This window comes from Scyliorhinus torazame, chromosome 16 (genome assembly GCF_047496885.1).
Source record: "Scyliorhinus torazame isolate Kashiwa2021f chromosome 16, sScyTor2.1, whole genome shotgun sequence".
Classification (NCBI taxonomy): domain Eukaryota; kingdom Metazoa; phylum Chordata; class Chondrichthyes; order Carcharhiniformes; family Scyliorhinidae; genus Scyliorhinus; species Scyliorhinus torazame.
Window position 1 is genome coordinate 33,473,150 of NC_092722.1, and position 25,227 is coordinate 33,498,376.

General features: G+C 46.9%; 1 protein-coding gene across 1 annotated transcript in view; it reads right to left on the bottom strand.

The window, feature by feature from the left end:
* The window catches only part of acap3a (ArfGAP with coiled-coil, ankyrin repeat and PH domains 3a), a 369,480-nt gene that overhangs the window by 15,746 nt on the left and 328,507 nt on the right, over positions 1–25,227 (bottom strand). Inside the window, exons 11-14 of the mRNA XM_072478219.1 lie at positions 7,744–7,856; positions 4,050–4,101; positions 2,651–2,751; positions 490–601 (exon numbers count right to left, since the gene is read on the bottom strand). Coding sequence (XP_072334320.1) covers positions 490–601; positions 2,651–2,751; positions 4,050–4,101; positions 7,744–7,856 — 378 coding nt within the window. The remainder of the gene's footprint in view (positions 1–489; positions 602–2,650; positions 2,752–4,049; positions 4,102–7,743; positions 7,857–25,227) is intronic.

A 25,227-nucleotide genomic window follows, 5' to 3' on the forward strand; every position in this document is an offset into this window, starting at 1 on the left:
AAGGGCATGAGGAAAATCCTGTACCCAGATTTAGATTTAAGATGAATCGTTCGTGAGGTTCTTTTTCGTTGCTTTACCAGTAATGAAATTTGAATTGTTCAGGTGCAAATAGTTTGCACACAAGTACGGTATAATGTTTATATATTGATACAATAGGTGTCAAATATGATTGAAGCATTAAGTGGCCACCTGACAGGCAGGGTCTCGGATTAACATCTCTTTCAAAAGAACGGCACCTCTAGCAGTGCGGCACTCCTTCAGTGAGTGTCAGTTCAGATTCTGTGCTCAGGTTTCTGGAGCGGGATTTGAACCCACAGCCTCGAGGTCTGAGCGATACCAATGAGGCCACAGCTGACACCAGGCTGATTGGTGATGCTCCGATGATTTAAACAGGAATTGGAGGGAAAATAAAAAGGCCCAAATTCCCACTGCTGATGAAATGACCTTCGGGGCAGGACAAGTTGATCTGAAAAGTTGTGTGGGACTTACGTTGATGTAGTTGTTATCCGGGCTTTCTCTATATGCAGTGGCAATGCTGGCCTGCACTGCCTGAATCCAGGCCAGACGTAACCTTTCAGAGTCTGCTTGCAGCATACAGCTCCTGCAGTAAATAAATTGCGTGGTCAGGTAAAAATCTTAGAGACTGGATAATATTTCCTCTCTGCAAATGGCCACATGTTTTACGTTCCTTTGATGCCTTAAACGGAACATTCAAAATGATTCCCACATTCCTGGGGATGCGCCCCAGGAGTTTGAAATGGTTTGAAGACGGTCCTCCTTCCCAAAGTCAAGTCTGATCAAAAATCTAACCTTTTGTCTCAGAATGACTGCTGCTTTTTCTGAAAGAGATCAGAGAAAAGCTACGGAGTCTCTTCACTTGATTTGAGAAAGTAAATACCATGGGCGGGATTCTCCACTCCCGCGCCGAAGTGGCCGCGCCGTCGTGAACGCCGTCGAGGTTCACGACGGCGCGGAACGGCCACGGTCCCGACCGATTCAGGCCCTGACAATGGGCCAGTATCGGGGCCGCGTCATCTACACGCGCCAGGCCTTGTTGCCCGCATAAAAGTGGCGCCGCATAGATGACGCGGCCGGCGTCGCATAACGGACGTCATCCGCGCATGCGTGCTTGCCGTCCTCTCTAAGTCTGCCCCGCAAGAAGATGGGGGACGGATCTTGCAGGGCCGCGGAAGGAAGGAGGTCCTCCTTCAGAGAGGATGGCCCGACGATCGGTGGGCACCGATCGCGGGCCACCCCACATTCCAGGTGAAGCCCGGTGCAGGATCCCCCCTCGCCCCCCCACAGGCCGCCCCCCCAGCGTTCACGCACCGCCCACGTCTGCAGCGACCAGGTGTGGATGGTGCCGGGGGGAACCCGCCGTTTTGGCCTGGCCGCTTGGCCCATCCGGGCCTCAGAATAGCGGGGGGTGCCGGAGAATCGCCATTTCCGATGTCTCCGGCGATTCTCCAGCCTGCGAAACGCGACCGGGCCGTTCCCCGCCGCTTGGGAGAATCGCGGGAGGGCGTCGGACCGGCGTCCCCGGAAATTTTGGCGGCCCAGGCGATTCTCCCAACCGGTGTGGGAGTGGAGAATCGCGCCCCAGGAGTTTGAAATGGTTTGAAGACGGTCCTCCTTCCCAAAGTCAAGTCTGATCAAAAATCTAACCTTTTGTCTCAGAACGACAATCAGACTCACTTTGGTTGGGACACAATGTAAAGGCAATGGGTAGGCCCGACTTGCACAAGGGTTGGAAGCTGACACTCTCGACTTTTATTTCTCGGCCTTGGATCTTCCGGAAGGCTTGGGGGGGGGGGGGGGGGAGAAGAACTGCACAAGCCAGAAAGCACAAAACAGGAAACTGGCCTGGATTGGTAGACCTCAATCACAATAAATGGCACACTGTGCTAGTGCTGATAGTACACTGGTACCCAATCTCTGGGGATAGGGTTTTGATCTATGTCAATGTCCCAGACTTGGGGATACAGAGCAAGAGTTTAATAGGCCAGAATTTTAAGCTTCCTCCAGGCAGGTTCTAAGCATAAAATTGCCCTGACACCAAGATCGGCTCCTCCCAACAACCCCCCTCCTTCCCCCGGGGCATCCCCTACCCTCCCGCCCCCAGGGACCACGGGACTTGCCTTAAGTGCATTCCTGGGGATTAGGCTCAGGCTCAGTGCTGCAGTACCTATTCCGACCATGCGGCGCTGTGCCTGGATGGGATGGGATGGATGGGGGGGCGGGGGTGTTGAGCACTCACCCTACTGAAAATTCTGGCCACAGTCTACGTTCTACTTGGAAATGTTGTAAACAGTGATGAGGACAGTAGCAGAATTCAGATTGTTGGTGAAACGGGCAGATGTGGCAGAAGAAATATAGTGCAAAGATGTGTGAAGTGATACATGCTGGTAGGAAGAACTCAGAGAGGGCAATATAAGCCAAATGGTACAATTTGAAAGCAGATACAGAAAAACAGAGACCTCAGGTTTATGCACACAAATCTCTGAACCAGGCAAGAAAAGTAAATCCAGGATATTGATATTCCCTGTCAGGAATGTTTTAATCTGACCCTCATGACGTAGGGCCACAGATGGAAAAATGGCAACTGGGCAAGATTTTGCAAGGCAGTCACTGTTTTCTGCGGCTCACTCACTTGTTTGGAGAGACAACCTCAAAACAAAAGCGTCTCTCAATGTCCTCACAAGGTTTGACGGAACAAAGTCGCAAATCATCGACCACCACGGTTAGTGCATCCTGGAAGTGAAAACAGAACAGTCGTGAAAAATGGCTGACGGATCATTTGTGTGGCAGAATGTCACTTCATCCAATCGCTGATTGAAGTTCCATCAGCGAAGCCCATATCCCATGAAAAATAAAATTAGGACAGGTGACCTAAAAGCGTAATCATGGAGGTAGGTTGTAAGAAATGTCTTAAAAGGAGGAGAGAGCTGGAGAAGTGGAGAGATTTAGGGAGGGAATTCCATAGACTGGGACCAGGGCCACCAGCGGTGGAGGGAAGGATCCATAAGAAATCAGGTTTGGGAGAGCGCAAGTTTGAGGAGAGTTATGGGGTTTGGGAATGTTTCAGAGATAGGAACAGGCGAGGCCATGGAAGGATTTGAACACGAGTGTAATCAGGAACTAATTAGGGCCAGTTGTGGACAACCTCAAGTTTAGGGAGGGGGCAAGGTGGGAGACTCGGCAGGAGAACGTTGCAATGGTCGAGACTAGAGCTAACAAAGGCGTGGTTTAGAGTTTCAGCAGCAGACTATGTTAGACCGTAACAGTGGCTGCTATTGAAAACTCAAGCTTTGATCTTGCCTGCAATGCCCTATGAAAGGAAATAGTTCAGTGACGCTCAATACCTGAGCCTATACATGAAGAATGGCGAAGTACAGGAGTGTGTCTGATATCCATGGCACCATAGCCCAGTACCAGTCAACACCTCCAGAAAGGGAGAAATCTAGAGGAGAAAAGTATAATGAGAAAGAAAGCTTCTACTTTAGACACCGGAAAATAAAACCCGCTGCTCAAATCGATTTGAAAGGCCAAATTTCAGTGTTGACCGTTCACCTTGCTCCCACACACACTGAACATCGCAGGCATAATTGCAAAGGAAAATTATAAATTCAATCAGTGCAGAATTGCAGCTACGGTTATCAGAAATATTAAATATTATTATTGCTATATGGGTGCAGTCACATTTCCAACTTTTTCCCGCCTTTTTGACCACAGTTGTTGACCTCCCCGCGTTTGCCTTACAAGGAACTGTTGAAGGAATCACAATCTCCCACATGACAGCAACACTCCCTTTCCCGCCAACAGGAGCTTACTTTTGGCAAGGTGCAGGCAAGACGTATGGATTTCCTTTAGGCAGGATGCCCAGTTTGTGCCAGAAGTTCCAGCTCAAGGTCTGACTACACACCTCATAGATGCAGCAGAGCAAGTTGAAGAGCTTAAATAACTAGGATCCAAAGCACTGAGGCAAAGCTTTAAAAACTTAGGCAAGGAGCAAATTAAATCAAGTAACCATCACACCGTGGACCTCGTACCTTCATCTTCTTCTGGTATACCAGCTGACTGTTTTGTATTGAAAACCACCTCCTAAAAATAAATTAAAGGAAAAAATATCACAGTTCAACAACATCACATACATTTCGTAATGAAACAAATGCATGGAAACTTCTAAAAAAAAACGTTCTGCTGTGTAAAGGTTCTCAGGTTACTTTCCGAAGCCAGCAATATGGCAACTCTAATTAAATAAGCTTCAGATTTAGGTCAGGATAGGGACACAAAGGATGTCTGCTGCTCTCAGCTACTGGCTGTTTTCTCTCAATGATAACCTATATGGCAAGAACAGAAAAAAAATGAGCTATCAATTTTCCAAACCAGCCGGTTACTCATGTCAGCAGGATTAATAGGTTGCTGTCGGAGGGGACAGCAGGACAAAGCGAGTGGGGGGAGGTGTGTTTGTTGAGGGGGGGGGGGGGGGGGGCAGTCTCCAGTGATAGATATGTTACTGCCATAGGACTGGATTCAACAGCCAACATGCTCACAAATAGGAGGATACGAGATTGAAACCTCTTCCCAGTCACAATGACAAAGACAAACAACTTTCTTCCTTCAGAGGGTTATAAAGAGGAAAGGCTCCTAATGTGGAACTGCCCATCCTGGGAATGCAGATCGGAGACTGCAGTGGACAGGCCTAATTGCTTGATAGGATCGCTGGAAACATCAGCAAATTGACATCTTTCTTGCTGGTCTTATTTTTGAACTTTGGTCTGATTGAGCCTCCACAGTGGGAGTTTTGCCCTACAAAATATACCCTATATAAACATATAGTATTTCTTAGCATAGGAAAATATTTGCCTACTACAGGATATATTTGGCATTATATTACATGTGAACATACAAATTAGAAGCAGTAGTCCATTCAGCATGCTCTGCCATTTAATAAGATAATGGTTGGTCTGATTGTAACCTCAACGCCACTTTCCCACCTAACCGTGATAATCCTCGACTCCCTTGTTAGTAAAGAATCTATCTACACTTGCCGTAAAAATATTCAATGACCCTGCCTCCACTGTTCTCTGGTGAAGAGGGTGCCAAAGATTCACAACTCTTGAGAAAAATAAGTCCTCGGGCGGGATTCTCTCAGCCCAGGGCCGGGCCGGAGAAGCAAAGAATCGGCGCCATTGGCGCAGCGCCGGTCGGGGGCCGCTCTACACGGCAGGCTGGCCGATTCTCGGCCTGGGATGGGCCGAGCAGCAGCGTAAAAATGCCTAGTCCCTCTGGTGCCGTCCACACCTGCTCTCAGCCGGCGGGAACTCGGCAAGAAAGGTGGGGGGGGGGGGGGGGGGGGGGGGGGGCGGGGGGGGAGCAGCCTGTGGTGGGGGTGGGGGGGGGGGGGGGGGGCGGCCGACCCCAGGATGGGCTCCAATGTGGCCTGGCCCGCGATCGGGGCCCACCGATTGGTGGGCCGGCCTCACGAGCAGGGGGCCTTCTTTCAGCCCTGTAGCCCAGCGCCATGTTGCGTCGGGGGCGGCATGTTGAAGGAAGCAACTGCGTGTGTGCAGATCCTGCGGCGCCCATTTGACGCCGGAATCAGCAGCTGGAACCGCTCCAGTGCCTTGCTGGCCCCCTGTAGGGGCCAGAATTGCTGATCCTGAGGCCATGTTGACACCGTCGAGAAATGCGACGGCGTTTCCGACGGCGTCAACACTTAGCCTCAGGATCACAGAATCCCCCCCCATTTCCATCTTAAATGGGAGATCCCTTATTTTTAATCCATGGCCCATAGTTCGAGTCTCTCCCACAAGGGGAAACATCCTTTTACCCTCCACCCTGTCAAGTTCCCTCAGGATCTAACATGTTTCAATAAGATCACCTCTCAATCTTCTAAACTCCAAAGGGTACAGGTCCAACTTGCCCTAGCTTTCTTCGTAAGGTGGCTCCCTCATCCCAGGCATTTTGTCAGCTCGACCTTTGAGAATCCATTCCCTCAAGCATGTGACAGGGAAGCCCAGAAATTCCAATTTCAACTGGGTGAGAAATGTTACAGGGATGAAGGAATTAAATAAGAAAACACATGGAACTGACTGGAGTATCCGGTTTTAATCATTAGGGAAGGATAATGAGGTTGGGACTCACCCTTAGAGCAGTCTCTAAAAGATTTAAACATCTCTAGAATTTGTCATGCAGGAATCCCAATGTGCAAAGCGGCCAAACATAAGGATTTCTATATGCAGGGAATACAGGGGTGCACTCCCTCAGTACAACACTGTCGGAATTGAGCCTATATTGTTACCACGCAGTCACATTCAAACAAGATCCTACGGTCAACTGGAAAGTTGATGCATCCGTTAGGCATCTCCAGGAATGCGGACAACTGTTATCTCCTTGGCATGGGCAGGAAATGTCCACCCCACCTCCTTCGGCCTGGTCAATATATCCAAAATTGGCAAAGCCCTTCCTTCACAGAGGGCAAACAACCATGGCTGGAAGCCAAACGCAACAGTTGGGAGTCTATTACTGTCCTCGTAACCTTTAAACCGTCCTCAAAATATATGTCCACATTTTTGTAATATTTCCTCTTCCTAATAGAAGTTGAGAACCCATTAATGATGAAGGTTGATCAGAAAGACACCATGTAAGACACAAAGTCAGGGGGTCATTAAGTGAACATTGTCTACAAGCTTCTTTCAGCGTTAACTATAGTGAGGTTCAGAAACATGCAAATTCTCAAAGATGAGACTGCTGCTCCAGGCAGGAGGAATATTAAACTGAATTAGTCACATTGAATGGGCGGCACGATGGTGCAGTAGTTAGCACTGCTGCCTCATGGCGCCGAGGACCCGGATTCGCTCCCGGCCCCGGGTCACCGTCTGTGTGGAATTTGCACATTCTCCCAGTGTCTGCGTGGGTCTCGCCCCCAAAACCCAAAGATGTGCAGGGTAGGTGAATTGGCCACACTAAATTGCCCCTTAATTGGAAAGAAGAATTGAGTAAAAGAATTTTTCAAAAAAAAAAAACAATTAGTCACATTGCCTTAAAGGCAGCACGGTAGCCTTGTGGATGGCACAATTGCTTCACAGCTCCAGGGTCCCAGGTTCGATTCTGGCTTGGGTCACTGTCTGTGCGGAGTCTGCACATCCTCCCCGTGTGTGCGTGGGTTTCCTCCGGGTGCTCCGGTTTCCTCCCACAGTCCAAAGATGTGCGGGTTAGGTGGATTGGCCATGATAAATTGCCCTTAGTTTCCAAAATTGCCCGTGGGGTTGCTGGGTTATGGGGATGGGGTGGCCGTGTTGACCTTGGGTTGGGTGCTCTTTCCAAGAACCGGTGCAGACTCGATGGGCTGAATGGCCTCCTTCTGCTCTGTAAATTCTATGATAATGATCTATGATAAAGGGATGATTCTTGCTTATGGCCTTAAAGGGATGTTTTGTGCTGAAAGCTGTGTTGAGTACAGTAAAAGGGTGTTGGACTCGGGTGAAAATTGGCTGAAATTTTATTGCAGTAACCTACCTCAAAAGGTGGATGGCGCTCCTGAAAGGAATACCAGAGATAGGGTGCATTTACTCTTTGATTTTAACCTACACCAATGTTAAGCCCATAAGCTAACTGCAGCCCTGGAGTCAGTGGTTATCAATCACAAACACAGAGCTCCAAAGGCTTTTGGCTAACTATTATTGTAACATATGTCTTTATTACTCCCAGTTTAGAAACACAAGAGGAAACACCACATACCGGTTCCATGTCTTAAAGGCATTGCTTGCTCTCTTGAACAAGTAACCTTCCATCACCACCCCATTAGGAGCATCAATATTGAATTCAACCTTGGAATCATCGTATGAGAAATCCTGTGGATTGGAAAAAAAGTGCATTTGTAATGAACATAAATACTTTGATACTCAACTGTATCAAATTTAGCCTCTCAAAGGTGATGATGTTGTCCATTTTTAACATCCATATGACTTGATGACCAATGGATACATCTGAATATGGGAATGGCTAAGAGTCACAAAGCATTATGATTCAATCTAACGTTTCTCATAGTTGGGACCAACAGGGATGGGCTCAGTTTCCATATGTATGTTGATAAATTCAGCTCTACTTCATCACCAGCCGCAATGCCACAACTGCCTGGGTGATTTCAGATTGCTTATCTTTTTCTCTAACTGAGAAAAAAGATCAATCTTGTTCACCCCACAAAAAAACTCTGTAACCTCGCTGGTAATTCCATCGTTCGCCTTAGTGTTTGCTATAGGCCTAATGGACCTTAACCGTGTTGTCTGGACGATGGTTAAAACCCACATCCCTAACCGTGTTGTCTGGACGATGGTTTAAACCCCACATCCCTTCCAATATTAAGACCATATACTTCCATCTTGCAGCATTACCTGCCTCTGTCTCTTCCTCTGCCCCAACAATGAAACATTTATGTCAATTCTTCAAGATGGCTTCTTTACCAATTGCACCAGTTTTGTTAGCTTCATTGTGCATAACTCCATCTCATCTAAACTCCACTACTCACATCTCGTCTTGCCCACATTCTAGACTATGTTAACGCCACTATCCATCTCCACAGCTTCACTTCAATGAATTGCCCTGTAGTGGACCAAATGAGTTGCAAATCTCTCCGTGGCCTCTCCTTATCTCTGCAGCCTCATCCAGCCCATGACCTACGGTACTAAATCTGACCTCCTGTGCATTCTTGTGCCCCTATTTTGCTGACAGTTTGGGTGTATTCTACTCAGCTTGCCTCAGTGGTAGCGCTCTTGATACTAAATCAGAAGGTTGTGGGTTCAAATCCCACTCCAGGACTTGAGTAGATAATCCATGCTAAAGCTTCATTGCATTAGTGAGGGAGTGCTGCATTACCAGAGGTGCTGTTTCTTGGATGAAGCACAGAAACTCCTGTGGCACTTTAGCTTGAACAAGAGTAGGGAATTGCCTGTCATGCTGTCAGCCCCAAAATGCCGACCTCACAATGACTGAAAGGTGTCCAGAAGCCACTAGATGGCGCTATTAGTCAGGAATCTACATCCTGAGGTTCCAAACTATGGGTTGCATTTTAACTGTGGCAAAATGGGACTCCCTTGATGGCTCAGTGGGTAAATAGACTGCAGTTTGTGCTATTGTCCCTCAAAACCAGGATGGTCCCAAGTTCGATTCCTAGTATTTTACCACCTCAATTTCGGTGGATGTTCGAGCTCTGCAGCTAGTCTTAGAGCTAGGGAAGAAAAATCAACAAAGGATCCCTAATAGCTATCATTGGACATCGGCCATGCATAAATGCTGGCTGAGGACAGGAACAGGGCTCGACGCAGGACTCCCTGGGGCTGGATAGCTTGTCAAAATTCACTGTGTGGTCCTCACAATGGTGGAGTCTGTGAAAAAAAGCACCCAGCATGACACATATTTTGTTTTAGGCATGAAAGAAACCGAGACACACAGAGAATCACTTTCAGAGTAGAAAATAGAAATTCACAAAGTAATTTTCTAGAATTAGCACCAGAGTCTGTTGCATACAGCAATATAATCATTTTAAAAATCCAATCTGCCAATCCATTGGAAATTGTCTGCAGCCAATCTAAAAGATTTTTTAAAAACGTATTAATAAATACATGTCACAAAACAGGTATTTAACTAGATCAAAGGGAATTCTAACATACAATGGGACTGAAATCTCCTCTATCCAAGGTGCTGAAATTTCAAGGCATACCATTTCCTTAAAAACATGTCGTGACTGCGCCCATCTCATTAGATATGCCCACAAACCCATCCGAGCAGGACTAATGAGAGCTAATCTAATTAAACATGGCCTGCAGTAAGACAAGCATTATTAACAAGGAGACAAAAACTTTGCCCTTTACTTTTCCGCGTGTTAAAAAGGTCAGATCCTTCATCCCATGCATTAAAAAAAATATTTAGGTGCCCAATTAATTTTTTTTCCCAATTAAAGGGCAATTTAGCGTGGCCAATCCACCTATTCTGTACATCTTTTGGGTTGTGGCGAAACCCATGCAAACACGGGGAGAATGTCCAAACTCCACACGGACAGTGACCCAGAGCCGGGATCGAACCTGGGACCTCAGCGCTGTGAGGCAGCAGTGCTAATCCCATGCATTTTTAACGGAAGGAAGCTGGCATTTCAAATTTTACTTCTTGCCATGTGGTACCACGGGTGCTTGTCCCCGCCCCCACCCCCAATTACAACAAACAGTCAAAAGACAAGGTTGCAACCATCCCCCAGTGAACCATTCACGTTTATAGACCGGACATCTGGTAGGGCAGCACAGTAGCATAGTGGATAGCACAATTGCTTCACAGCTCCAGAGTCCCAGGTTCGATTCCCGGCTTGGGTCACGGTCTGTGCGGAGTCTGCACGTCCTTCCCGTGTGTGCGTGGGTTTCCTCCGGGCACTCTGGTTTCCTCCCACAGCCCAAAGATGTGCAGGTTAGGTGGGTTGGCCATGTTAAATTGTCCTTAGTATCCAAAATTGCCCTTGGTGTTGGGTGGGGTTACTGGGTTATGGGGATAGGGTGGAGGTGTGGGCTTGGGTAGGGTGCTCTTTCCAAGAGCCGGTGCAGACTCGATGGGCCGAATGGCCTCCTTCTGCACTGTAAATTCTATGAAATCTTAAATTTTAAAATAAATTTAGAGTACCTAATTCTTTTTTTCCAATTAAGGGGCAATTTAGCGTGGCCAATCCACCTACCCTGCACATCTTTGGGTTGTGGGGGCGAGACCCACACAGACACAGGGAGAATGTGCAAACTCCACACAGACAGTGATCCGGGGCCAGGATCAATGTTACAGCACAGAAAGAGGCCATTCAGCCCATCGTGTCTGTGCTGGACAAAAAAGAGAAAAATAAATTAGCTGCTCATTTTACTCCCATTTTCCAGCACCCGGTCCATAACCTTGTAGGTGTACAACACTCGGCGTGGTCTCACTTATTAAATTCACATAACTGGCAAAGTTTGGAAACAGGAAAATCATGGACCAGAATTTATCAGTCAATTCCAATCTTACTGCCAGTGTATGGCTGTCCTGGTACGACCACGTAACACACAGAGAGAAAGGGAAATATTGTTGGGGGTAAAGTTTCATAGTGGATCCATCATTATTAGGTCCAACTCTTGGCTAGTTCAGCATGTCACGGTACTGAGCACTCATGGGATTTTGCCAAGTGGGAGTCCGATTTCACCAAAATGAAAGCCAACTTAGTCCCTCTGGGGCAGAATAAAGATTATTTCACATCCCCTTTGGAAAGAGACTGGACAATACATTCTCGGAATCCCCACACTGGACTTTGGAAAGGCTGATGCTGTGGGAATGACAATTTCCACGGCTTTTCTTTAAATACAGAATGAACAAGCTGCTGTTCAGTGAGAGAATTCGCTACATGCTGAGCAGGTTGACTGCATAAAATCAATGCTTGAAATGTTACGAGTGACTCGGATTTGCAAGTCTGGTAGCAGCATTAATAAAGCAATGCCTACCCGTCTCCCACACAAAAGAGGTATTGATTACTCATGCAGGGAGGTGAGTTACAGGAAATAATATATCATAAGATACAACATCTGCAGCACTCCAGTGACCACGCACAACGTTTTATCAAAGATCACAGCCATGAAGTCATAGCCGCCAATTTAAAATTGATTATTATATCAGTGGAAAGATCACTTCTGCACTTATTTTGGAACTAACACTGCGTCTCTCTTGCTCTTTTAAGCCACTCTAATTACAGCAAATTCTCATTTTGCATGAAGCAATTCTTATTTTTTTAATTTTTCCAATTAAGGGGTAATTTTAGCGTGGCCACTACCACCTATCCTGCACATCTGTGGGGTGGGACCCACTGCATGAAGCAATTCTTTTCGTTATAAACTACACAATTTTCACCCTGAGTCAATGGGTAAATTTCAATCTGGCCCAATTAACCAACTCACCAGCGTGAAGTCCAGCCTGCCGAAAATCTTCATCTTTCCAACGGGTTCAAGGTAAGAACAAGAGAGAACTGGAGCCAAACTTCCCCCCCACCCCAGAAAACAGGAAGCCTCGGAAAGTTTTTTTTTCTTAAATCATAAATGCATCGCACCGATCTTCAAAACAAAATTTAAAAAAAAAACCGTGGTTGGAGGAGGCTGGGAGCTCAGATTTCAGCGGCAGCGATCGTTCCCTTGTTGGGTTGTGGAAAAAGCCCACAGAGCGGCTGTCCCCGCCTCGAGTGCCGATGCTGAGAGCTGGGTCTGTTGTGAGGAGCGTGTCAGAGCCACAAGAGCCACCTGCCCCCGTTGTTCATGCCTGCAGTCCCACACAATAGCTGCAGTTAGCATACAGCTGTCACTCCACTTGTCATTGCAACACTGTGGGGGCTTGGAGTTTCTCTGGCTGTCCCCTCCCGCCTCCCGCCTCCCCCTCTCCTCTCCTCTCTCCAAAGCTTAACTTCTCCCTGCCTTCCAACAGCGACCGCCCAAGGCAAGGAAAGGGTTAAAGCCAGACTCCCAACTTCACAGGCATTCCACAGCCACACCACCACCTCTGCAAAGATGGTAGGTGACCCCGCCCTCCGTCAGCAGCAGATAGGAGGAAGGCACCGCACATGCTCAGCGGTAGCTGTTTTTATTGGTGGGCTGAAGCTCTATCTGCTTCATTCTGTTGTGGCATCTCTGCTTGATCAGGCAGACACCAGCCTTTTACCCCACCCCCTCCCCCTTGCACTTTCGTTGCTAGGGAATAAATCAAATCGCTTTTTTTTTTGTTTCAGAGAATGGGCATAAAGCCCCTGAGGGAGCAGAGTATAGGAATTCTCAGAAACAATTCTTTCAAGGAGAGAGAACAGATTGGAAGTTAGGAAGGTGAAAGAATCCTTGGCAGCTCTGTACAACGCCAGAAATATTTTGCATATCAAAGTGCTCGATTGATGTGTCGAGATGTGTTACATTCATGAAATATTCAGAGTTTATGCTAAAAACACACGGATTTGGAGTGGGTGGTTCAGGTTGAGGACCGCCCGGTGGGATTGGGTTCCAGGGAGTGGCAGTGTTGTGTGCAAGGCAATACTTTGCCTGATGTTATCCCTTTCTGGCTGTGCCACCAAGGCCTCCAGCATGCTCCTGCTGCTTGCTGTCTGTGAGCAGTGGTGTTGATGATGCAGACCAGGAACAGTGGGCACATCTGGTATAATGGGAGCCGATTCAGTTCCTCAGGGCACGGGATGTTTCTTGGACTGGACAATTTCTCATTGTGTCTCTGTCTAGGTTGACCGGGTGGTAGGGTTTCTGCAGATGGTATCTCAGTGGAATACACTAGTGGGGCTTCAGTGAAAATGAGACCTCTTGAACTTACTAACATTGCTACTGAAGGGCACTTACCAAAGGGAAATGTTTGCATTTATATCGCAACATTCCTGTCCTCAGGGTGCCCCGAAGCACTTCACAACCAATATGTAGTTAAGTTGGAAATGCCACAGCCAATTTGCACACAGAAACTCCCACAAACATGTTTTAGTGATGTTTGTAGAGTTTGGTTCTTATTAAAATAGCTTCCAGGCTAGAACTAACACTTAAAGCACAACGTAGTAGGGGTGACATTACCCTGGGTAAATACGTCTGTTCAGTCACTGAGCTAAGGAATTTGGTCCCAGTCTGCTGAATGTTTATGCAATCATATCAGGCAGCCTAATTTATAAGTCAAAACTTTCCTTTTGCTTGTTTCTGCTGCTTGATTTTCCCAAGCTTCAAAGCTGACCTTTTGTTCTCGCTAGTCTGAGAGGTGACTGAAAGTGGCCTGTGGCATGTCAGTAAAAGAACATCAGCTGCTCAGTTATACAGCGATTTAATATTTATAGACTTTACACAGTCTTTGCTCTTTAATTTCTATACCTTTCCACCTCCTTGATCAGAATTTTCCTCTGTTTGCATTCTTTGTGGGACATCTGTTGTTTTTTGTAGGTTTTCTCCTCCCTTCCCTCACCACCCAGTCCCTCCCCGTCCCCCACCCTTCCATTGTAGGAACACTCCGCCCGATATTGCTGAAATACACCATTGTGTTCTTGTCTGTGCCCCCTGCCGTTTCATCAATTCATGCTCGTCTCCCTGGTTTCTGAGCCGGAGCTATTTTCAAAGAGTAAGGTTTCCAGTCTTTGTCACTTTTCCTCAGTCTGGAATTCATTTGGAAAGTATTTACTTGTATAGTGGCAATTATTGTTGTTTAAATCTTGGGCAAAATGAAAAGCAAAGGGTTTAAGGGTTTAAGATGGATACAATCTGACAGAAATGAGCATCAAGCCAAAGGACGAAGTGTTAAGAGGGGGGCAGTGACTAAAATCTTGATTAAAAACGTGGGCATTAATTTGGAGAGGTAGTGGGAGGGGGTGTTTGGGATGCTAACAAAGATTGTGGGGCTAGAGGCCGGGCCAAACCCTATGGTTGCAATTTTGGGGGTATTAGAAATGCCAGAGCTACCTGTAGGCGAGGGACTTTGTGCAGAGGCAGGTTTCGACCTTTCTGCACCTGCCATCCCAGGTGGTACAGGACAAGGTAGTGTCGAAAACTGGAGTAGAGGAGGGGAAGGTCTCGGAAATTTATAAAGAGCTGATGGAATGGGAGGGAGCCCGGAAGTGAAGCAAAAGTGGGTGGAAGAACTGGGCAGGGAATTGGAGGTGGGGTTGTGAGAGGATGCCCTGAGTAGAGTCAACGTGTCCTCGTCATGTGCCAAGCTTAGCTTGATAAAATTCAAGGTGGTCCACAGAGCGCATATGTCTGTGGCCCGAATGAGCAGGTCCTTTGAAGGGGTGGAGGATAGATGTGGGCAGTGTGCGGGTGGGCCCGCAAATCATGTCTTTGTTTTTGTTTCCTCTTTAAAATTGTTAAAATTATACATGCCTTCATAAAATTATTTTAAAAAAGAAATGCCAGAGCTGAAGGGAGGGAAGGAAGGCCGGTAATGCCACCGGTAATAGCCCCGCAGCCGCCTGACCGGAGGCAGTGGGCACTATCAGTAACTAATCTATCTAGCAGGGGGACCTGTACTTCCTCCAGTTGGAGGAGGTTAAGTTTGAATTGAGGGGATCAGCAGAGGGCTTTGAGACACGGTGGGGACTGTTCATGACCGCGTTTGAGGAATTGTTCGTCATGAGGGTGGGGGAGAGCGGGGGGGGGGGGGGTGAAAAGAGGGAAGAGCCTGTACAAACTGTAAATCGTGAGATGTGGCGAATGTTCTCTGGCTTATTCATGTTTTTGTACTTTTGAATATGTTTGGAATAAAATACATTTTTAAAAAATAGGTGGGCGTTGGGGAAAGTCTTAAATGAAGCCATGGATAGATGTAGAGGTGGATGGTATTAAAATTCATCTCCATACTCAACATCAGAGGTGAGGAAACAAAATTAGCTGCGAGTTATCCCCCAACCCCCACCACTTTTCAATGAATGGCTCGTCCCATCTGATGAGGTGAGGGCCATGCTCCCGGAGACCGAATAACCTCATGCATGAAAAGTGACATTTGTGTGATGGCCGGTGCCTATATAACCACACCCAGGCAAGGGTTAGTGCCTTCACGGGAGAATTTGGAAACAAAATTCATTTATACTCAATTGCACTTCATTTCTGCTTCCACTAGTTTAGGGTTTGAGTGCCTTCAAAAAGGATGCATCCCAACATTAACAGTCAAAGCCAACTACAGAATAAATATCAGATGGATTTACAGCATCTACAAATAGATACAATTTACTACAATCCTTTCATTAGATTTGATATTTTGGGCAGTCACATTTTAAAAAACAATCATTCGAGCCCACAGCAATAAGACCCAATGCTGGCTGATATTTCACTGCCTCCCTATACACTGTAGTGCATTATATAAATGGCCTATTTTAGTCATCACTTACATAAGCGCAGTCAACAAGAAGATGTCACCTTCAGTTTTAAGGCTAGTTGTATTTCTGACATGGTAATCGTATTTTCTGCTTATTGTAATTTTAACTGTACCTGACATAATGATGTCACTCGCCTCTTAATGCCCTTTGTACGCATTTTTTAAAAAATAGATTAGTTACTGATAGTGCCCACTGCCTCTGGTCAGGCGGCTGCGGGGCTATTAGTTACTGATAGATTAGTTACTGATAGTGCCCACTGCCTCTGGTCAGGCGGCTGCGGGGCTATTAGTTACTGATAGATTAGTTACTGATAGTGCCCACTGCCTCCGGTCAGGCGGCTGCGGGGCTATTAGTTACTGATAGATTAGTTACCGATAGTGCCCACTGCCTCTGGTCAGGCGGCTGCGGGGCTATTAGTTACTGATAGATTAGTTACCGATAGTGCCCACTGCCTCCGGCCAGGCGGCTGCGGGGCAATTCTTTCACTTGTCAGCAATACACAGAAATGAGTGAGGAGTGGACTGCTAGATCGTGATCTAATCTTTTATGGCTCCCCCCTTTAAATTACAACATCGGCACCCACGGTGCTCCCAGGTGCAGTGGCAACGTCATCATGCAAACAGGTGATGCCAGAGCTGCCAGTGACCATTCTGGAGGGTGGACTTTCCAAGCTTTTTCAGAGGCAACGCTGCCTGTGGCAGTGAATGCAACCAGTCATCACTATGTTCTGCCCATGGGGGGGGGGGGGGGTGACTGAGTGACTCATCTTTGTCTGAAGCTGCTGTTCCCCTTTCTGTGAAGGGCTACCTTAACCTCCGGCAGTGCAGTTTCAAGGTTCTCCGACGGAGGCAGCCAGATGGGTGAACGCTTTGCGGAACACCTTGGCTCAGTCTGCAAGCATGACCCCAATGTTCCTGCTGCTTGCCATTTTAACTCAGCACCTTGTTCTCATGCCCAATGTCCGTCCTTGATCTACTGTAATAATCCAGTGAAGCCTGGCCAAAACTGGAAGAGCAGTATCTCATCTTCTGGTTGGACACGTTGCAGCCCTCAGAACTCAGAATTGAATTCAACAACTTTACACTGTCACCTTTCTCCTCCATCTTAAACCCTTTTTAAAAATAGCCCATACATTTTTGTCTCAATGCAAAAACTCTCGTCCCCCCCCCCCCCACACACACAACAACTGGTCATCTATCTCTTGTCCTTAAGTTCGCTACACGTTTGTTGCAATCTCTTCCAGCTACAGTTCAATAGCCAACACATTTTCCCTCCCCGATTGGCACAGGACGTTGTGTTGTGATAACCCTTAGGAGATGGCTCTGAACTGACTGATGTCCTTTCCGTTCCTGGTGGACACTTTGACATTTCTCAGATTGGACCATGTCTCACAGCTGTTTCCGCCGTGGTTGTTGTGTGGACGTCAGTTTCCCAGCAGGGTGACTGGAGCAACAAACTCTTCTTAAATTTGAATACGTTAGTTAAATCTCCCCTTTACAATCTCTTCTCTGATAACAATCCCAGCTTCTCTAATCTCTTCACGGAGCTAAGGTCTCTTAACCCCGGCGTTCTGGTAAATCTCCTCTGCACCTTCTTTAAAGCCTTGATATCCTTTCTGAAATGTGTGGTGCTCGGATTTGGACACAATACTCCAGTTGAGGAATAACAAATGATTTATAAGGTTTTGCTTAATTTTCTTGCATGTGTTCTTTCTGTCTTTATTTTGCAGATTGAATATTGCATTTGCCTTTCTAACTTGTCCTGCAACCTTCAAAAGATTCATAGCATCAGAATCCTTGCAGTGCAGAAGGAGGCCATTCGGCCCATCGAATTGGCACTCTGCCCATGTCCACCCCATCCTATCCCCATAACCCAACCTACACATCCCTGGACGCTAAGGGACAATTTATCATGGCCAATCCACCTCATCTACACATCTTTGAACTGTGGGAGGAAACCAATGCACCCGGAGGAAACCCATGCAGTCACTGGGAGAATGTACAAACTCCACACAGACAGTGATCCGAGGCTGGAACTGAACCCAGATCCCTGGCACTGTGAGGCAGCGGTGCTAACCACTGAGCCCCTGCTGTTCATATCAGCTGTATGGCGTACTAAAGCAGTGTAGAAGTCCCAAGTTGCTTCACCTTGTGCAGAGGGTGGTGGAAGTCTGGAACTCATTGAAAAGGTGGTAGAGGCAGACTTTTAAGAAGTATTTCGATGTGCACTTGCAATGTCAAGGCATATGAGGCTATGGACCAAGTGCTGGAAAATGGAATTAGAATGACCAGGTGGTTGTTTTGACTGCTGCAGACGTGATGGATCAAAGGCCCTTTTCTGTGTTGTCGAACCTCTATCGCTGAGGAAGAGAATGGACGCTGTCCCTGGTTGAATATTTCCTTTTCTGCTTTGTAAATGGTGATGGGTTTTCCTCCTCAGGAATGTGATGAATGGGCAGGTCTGCCCTGAGCTCTCGCCCGTTTGTAGGCTAGGAATTCCTTTGTAGTTATTCCTGGTCCGCTGCCATGACTTCATTTGGAAGTGGGGAAGTTCCACTTACATGTGAACGGACAGGAATTCCGTTGGGCTTCCATTTCAGTAACAGAACACGGTTCTAAACATACTCCTGGCACTCTCACAATGTCACAACAGGGCTAATTCTAAATGTCTCCAGCTGCTACTCAATAGCCGCTCTTCAATGGCAAGAAGATAGTTAACAGTATAGGATGTCTGAAGGACACTAGTTACCTCAGATTATAACAATCTGGATTCGAGGAAAATCGGAAAAAACAGCTTTACTTTAATTTGTTGCCAATGGTTATTTTTCGTTGGGGGGGGAATGGAGGCTATCATTGGGATTCAATCTAAGGTGTGAAAACTAGAATGTGCCAAAATTCGAATTCTATTTCTTGCCTTTACAGGGGAAGCTGAGCACATCACAGCTGCTGGTTCCTGCTTATAGCTCAGTCAATTTGCCAGCAAGTGCACAACATGTTGACACATCCAGTAGATCCACCAGCATGTCCCTCATTCAAGGAGGCATGGCAACAAGAATCGGTAATTTGGTTCATCTTTCAATTGGATCATCGTGAGCCCGTGACTTGACTCCAGTCCTTCTTTCAAAATCCTCACACCTACCAGTCTCACGGAGAGAAAGTGAAGAATGACAGAAGTGGACGAATTGGAGAATGATTTTCTGTCACCACAAAGTAAAGGGCCTGAAATTCTAGGGTCAATATTCTGCCATTGGGAGGAATACCTGCCGCCCAACCATCAACAGTACTAAACTGCGGGAATGAAATCTTTTCAATAGTTGGCATTGGAAGCCTGCTCAAAGTGCCGACCCAAAAATAATGGAGGGCAACTGTGCCTCTGTGATAGGAGAGTCAAAGGTCTTTATTGGGCTGACCAGGTAAGCGTGATTTTCTTGCTTCTGTGCTCCCTGAGGGATGCAAGGGAGAGGCCTGATTAGGAATTGCATAATCCAATGCCAAATTTATTGTCTGATTCTGCAAGCGTGTCTGTTAGAATGCAAACAATTCACCTGCGGGCAGTGGACTGTTAGAAGTCTGCGTACTAGACTGTCAGAAAGCATTACAAAAAAATCTTTGGGGAAATGTTCTGTTAATCTCTCACTGCTGACGTCAATTTTTCCAGGGGCATTGTTCTTAAGAGGCCTTCCATCAATTTGGGAAGAATGTCAAAGTCAAGCTTTGCAGATCTTGTGACATGAGGAAGAAAAAGCCTTTAGTTTCACTTAACTGATGGAGCCTTAATGACTTATAATGGCTTTTAAGAGCAAGGTCTTTCCATTGCCAAACCTTCCTTCTAAAAATATAAAGCAAGTCGCTGTTTCCTGAGAAGTGCACTGGATGCCTTAAAAACATGTGTTTGGGGAGCAACGACCATTAATAATGGAGCTTCACGCGCAGGGTCATGAGTCTCTCTCCCACCCCACCCCCCGCAAAATGGTGATACCCACCACGTCAATTCAAATGTGTCAGTGTACAGATTTAACTCATTCACTGCCCAACCGTTCATAGCGTTCCCCCCCCCAAAAAAAGCAACCACTGGGTATTTCAGATGGCACAATTCTAGCCGCAAACTCTCTCACCTGTCTGTTGCCTGAACGGAGCCCAGAGGTCGTGTGTACCTCTAGCTGACACGGCTTCATGTGCCATGATGATTATAGATGTCAGGAATTTAATTTAGGTGAGAGAAAGAAGAAAGTCTACCACGTATAAAGCAACTTTCACATCTTCAGGAACACCCCCCCAAAAAAACCACTTTACAGTCAACGCAGTCAAGTCACTGTTATAATGCAGGAATGGCAGCAGCCAATTTGTGCACAGCAAGCTACCACAAATAGCAATGTAATAATGCGCTCTGGGGATTTGGCGGAGGAATAAATGTTCGCCTGGACACCAGGAGGAACTCTCCTGCCCTTCTTCGAAATGGTAACATCTATTCCATTCCCCGGGAGGGCAGACGGGGCTTCAGTCCAACACCTCACCCAAAAGACAAAGAAGTGTGAGAGCTTCCTGGAGAGGGATGACATTAAGGATTATGGTGAGAAGGGTGGTTTAGTGGGATAGAGATCAATCTAAAGAGATGGTCCTTTTACCATTTCTAAAACTTATTACGGTAAGATTTCTGTTAGCCTGACGCGCTCTTTATTTTAGCAGGTCTGCAATGTTACTGCGAGGATGAGAAAACAGCAGGAGCACTAGCAGCTGAGTTCAGTGTTAGACAGATCCATGAATCAACTTGCCTTTGTTCTCCAGCAAGTCAGCACCATGGGAAGTGCAAGAGGGCCTACCACTCTCTGAATTACCTAAATCTTAACAACAACTGGCACCAGCAGCAGCTTCAACAATCGATTCCTAAGTTGCCACAGCTTTGTCAGGTATTGACAATCATGTGGGTCCACAATTTGCTCATGTAATGCAGGTCTGCACAGATTTGATTAATTTGGAATTCTAACTGTGAAAACAGGCTGTACGTATGTGGAAATAAATTAGGGAAAATTGCTCAGCTTAGAAGAGTCAGACTTGCAGAACGATTCAAGGTAGATTAATGAAGACAGTCCAGGAATGATTGGGATATTAGCAGGCAAACTCCTATTTTAGCAGAGGAATCAACCAGTTTAAAATAAATCGATAAAGCCTGGCTTAAAATACTAGTGACATCTAGACACATATGTCTTACCCAGCTTGTAATTTTCATTGAGATAAATTTCAGTCGTTCTCTCAATAATTCTGCAAATATTAAAGATTTATATACCAAGACCACTGAAGTATTTTCTTTCACAATCCCAGGCAAATGAATTCACTTTGCACTCAGCTCATACTGCACTTTGGTTACATGCACATTATATTTTGTCCTCACCATTTCCTCTGGAGCCTCTTGTAATGGGGGCTCTTTGACAAGACTGAGTAATGCCTGCATGTTGTTGTATTTGTAAAACACTTCTTAGTAATCTCTGACCATTTAAAGGCACGTTTATAGCGATCCTCGCTTTGAAAGGATATTATTAAACTAGAGAGAGTGCAGAAAAGATTTACTAGGATGCTACCAGGACTTGATGTTATAAGGAGAGGCTGGATAGACTGGGACATTTCTCCCTGGATCGTAGGAGGCTAAGGGGTGATCTGTAGAGGTCTATAAAATAATGAGGAAGATAGTCCACAGCTTTTCCCAAAGGTAGGGGGTGTCTAAACCTAGAGAGCATAGGTTTAAGGTGAGAGGGGAGAGATACATCAGGGTCCAGAGGGGCAATTGTTTCACACAGAGGGTGGAGAGTGTCTGGAACGAGCTGCCAGAGGCAGAAGTAGAGGCGGGTACAATTTTGTCTTTGAAAAAGCATTTAGACAGTTAGATGGGTAGGATAGGTATAGATGGATATGGGTCAAATGTGGGCAATTGGGACTAGCTTAGTGGTTAAAAACTGGATGGCATGGACAAGTTGGGCCGAAGGGCCTGTTTTCATGCTGTAAACGTCTATGACTGAGACGATCTGGACAGTGCTGTAACATTTACAATTTTCCCTGTAAAAATAAGCCTGAGTATTCAGGAGACTCTGCTGTAGTTTGGATCATGGCTTCAGAGGCTCACAAGTCCTTTCCCTCCTCCCAGTTCATTGGCTTCAATAGTAGCGATCAACAATAATCACTCTGCTTAAATTTACCTTGAATTATTTTTCTTGGCCATCCACTGCCGGACTGGACTCCTTGGTTTGCAATTCACTGCTATGCAATATAACAGAATAGAACTGAACAAAGTTTGATGAGAGCAGATGCTCATTCGCCTTGGGCACTAAACTCAATGTTCATAGAATTCCTACAGTGCAGAAGAAGGTCATTCGGCCCATCGAGTCTGCACCAACCTTCTGAAAGAGCTCATGCCCACTCTATCCCCATAACTCCAACTAACCTTTTGGACACTAAGGGACAATTTAGCGTGGCCAATCCACCTAACCTGCATATCTTTGGACTGTGGGAGGAAATCGGACCACCTGGAGGAACCCCACGCAGACACGGGGAGAACGTGCAAACTCCACACAGACAGTCACCTGAGGTTGGAATTGAACTCGGGCTCATGCTGCTGTGAGGCAGCAGTGTTAATCATTGTGCCACCTTGATGATCAGGCCATGCCCCTTCCCTAACTTAGTCGATGAACCCATTCCCACTCTCCTTACACACTACAGCCCCTGGGAATTTCGTGGCTGCAAACAAAGCTGGCATCACCAACCTCCCCCTATCACTAATACCACTCAGCTTCCTAGAATAAATTTGGACAATGGTACAGGATGAGTTAATCTAACAGCAGTGCTCTCCATTTCGCAAAAGATACCTCACTGGAGTTAAAATGTATAGGAGCATTAAATACGATTTTACTGGGACATGTCAGACAGGCACTTGCTACCATGAAACGGTGCACTGAGCTAGGAGAGAAAATAATTCGAAATTCCCAAAGAGTCTTTGGGTTAAGTTAGGAAATAAAAAAATAATGAACACTTCCCAGCATTGCAGTATTCACACAGAGACTTCCCAAATTCCACCTACAGCATAACAGGATAGAGCATCCTGGGGGGTTATCACCAACTAGAAAACTAGCTGAACTAGCCACATAAATGAATAAAAATGTCATCGGACTGACCTAATCCCTTCATGTCCAATTAATTACCAGCCCTGACCACTCTTACCTTTTTATTTCTGTTCTGAGCGCAGGTCAGGCACTCAATGCCATGACCTGTGCAAATGCCCCATTTCTCTCGACCCATTATAGTTGTGATTTTAGCTTCCTAGACCCGGGCAGTGGAAATCACTCCTCTTTCAAGTTTTTCCAATCACCTTGAACTAAATTTGACCTTATTTTGTCTGATCATGCCTCTGTGAAGCACATTGTGACATTTTCTTAGGTTAAAGGCCTTACGTAAAATGAAAGGTTGCATTGATCCTTATATCTAGTTAACATGAAACTACTGTCAATAGTCCAGGGCAAATTGAATTGACTAGAAACTTCACTGGACTAGCCATATATATATTATACATACATATAATGTTGGCCCAGACAGCGATGGCCACAACCTTTGAATGAATATTTTTAAAATTCTAGAGCGTGCCTTCAAGAGATTTGATTTTACACCAAGATCAGGTGCGGGATTCTCCGACCCCCCGCCGGGTCGGAGAATCGCCGGGGGCTGGTGTGAATCCCGCCCCCGCCAGTTGCCGAATTCTCCGGCACCGGATATTTGCCGGGGGCGGGAATCGCGCCGCGCCGGTTGGCGGCCCCCCCCCCCCCGGCGATTCTCCGGCCCGCGATGGGCCAAAGTCCCGCCGCTGTCAACCCATGGCAGCCGGCGTGGATTGAACCACCTTTGGGACGGTGGGACACGGCAGCGTGGGCGGGCTCCGGGGTCCTGGGGGAGGCGCGGGGCGATCTGGCCCCGGGGGGTGCTCCCACGGTGGCCTGGCCCGCGATTGGGGCCCACCGGCAGGGCACCAAAGGCCTTTCCCGCCAGCTGGCGGGGCGGAAATCAGTCCGGCTCGGGCCTAGCCCCTCAAGGTGAGGGCTCGGCCGCTCAAGATGCGGAGACTTCCGCTCCTTTGGGGCGGCGCGATGCCGGACTGATTCGCGCCGATTTTGGCGCCGGTCGACGGACATCGCGCCGATATCGGAGAATCCAGCCCCGTAACACAAGAGTGAGGTCACATTTACAACACTGACAATAAGATGTCAAAAACTGCACTGCGGACATTGATAAACTGGACAAAGGACATCAATTTTAAGGTTTAATTATGAAGTGAGATTCAGACTTGAGCTCATTCTTCCTCGACAAAGGAAATCTGTGAGATGGAGATAGGTTTCATGTCTTTAAACTGCTAAAAGATGAAGACAAATGGACACAAGTAACTTATTTAACTTATAATGTGATTGCCAATAAATGGCAGGAGTTAAAAATTAACAACCTCAGTAGTAGCAAAGAATAGAATCCTTGGTTTATCCCCACAGAGCAAAACGTACATAAATAGACTCCCAGCAAAACCAACTAATGTTGTCTTCATTAATTTGTTAAAAGGAGCACTAGATAAATAAATTGCATGGGCATAGATAATCACATTACCTGAGGAATACAATGGCTTACGTGCTGATAGGCCATAGTTGAGTCACTGCTGATGTATTGAATATAAGGCTGACAAATTTTGTGGTGATTCAATTGGCCAGCAGGGGGCTGTTTATGGGGCCGCTAGACTGCCTGTTGTCAAGAGCCAATCGACGGTGCCTGTGCGTGTTAACGCGCTGTCCATTGGTATCTGAAAATGGCACAGACCCCCAATTTGCTTACTTCAGAGAGGAATCCGCTTGAAACAGGTGAGCTTCCCATTTCCAGCCTGGAATGGATAAGGTGGCAGATACAGCAAGTTTGGGAATGCTGCTGTAAGTCACGCCCAGCCCATGCTATCACTCTCTTTCCATCAGAAAACAAGGACAAAAATCTGCGCCAATAAAACGTCAATCCCGCGGCAGAGTGTCCAAGCCGTCGTAAACGCCGTCACGTTTTACGATGGCGTGAACGGGCCACTCCCACCAATAATTCTGGCCCCTCCAGGGGGCCAGCACGGCGCTGGAGGGGTTCGCGCCGCTCCAGCTGCAGATCTCAGTGCCAACTGTGCGCCGCGGGATCCGCACATGTGCAGCTGTGCCGGTGCCAACGTGGGCATGCGCAGTGGCCTCCTTCAACGCGCCAGCCCCGACGCAACATGGCGCAGGACTACAGGGGCTGGCACATAGGAAAGGAGGCCCCCAGCCACAGAGGCCGGCCCGCTGATCGGTGGGCCCT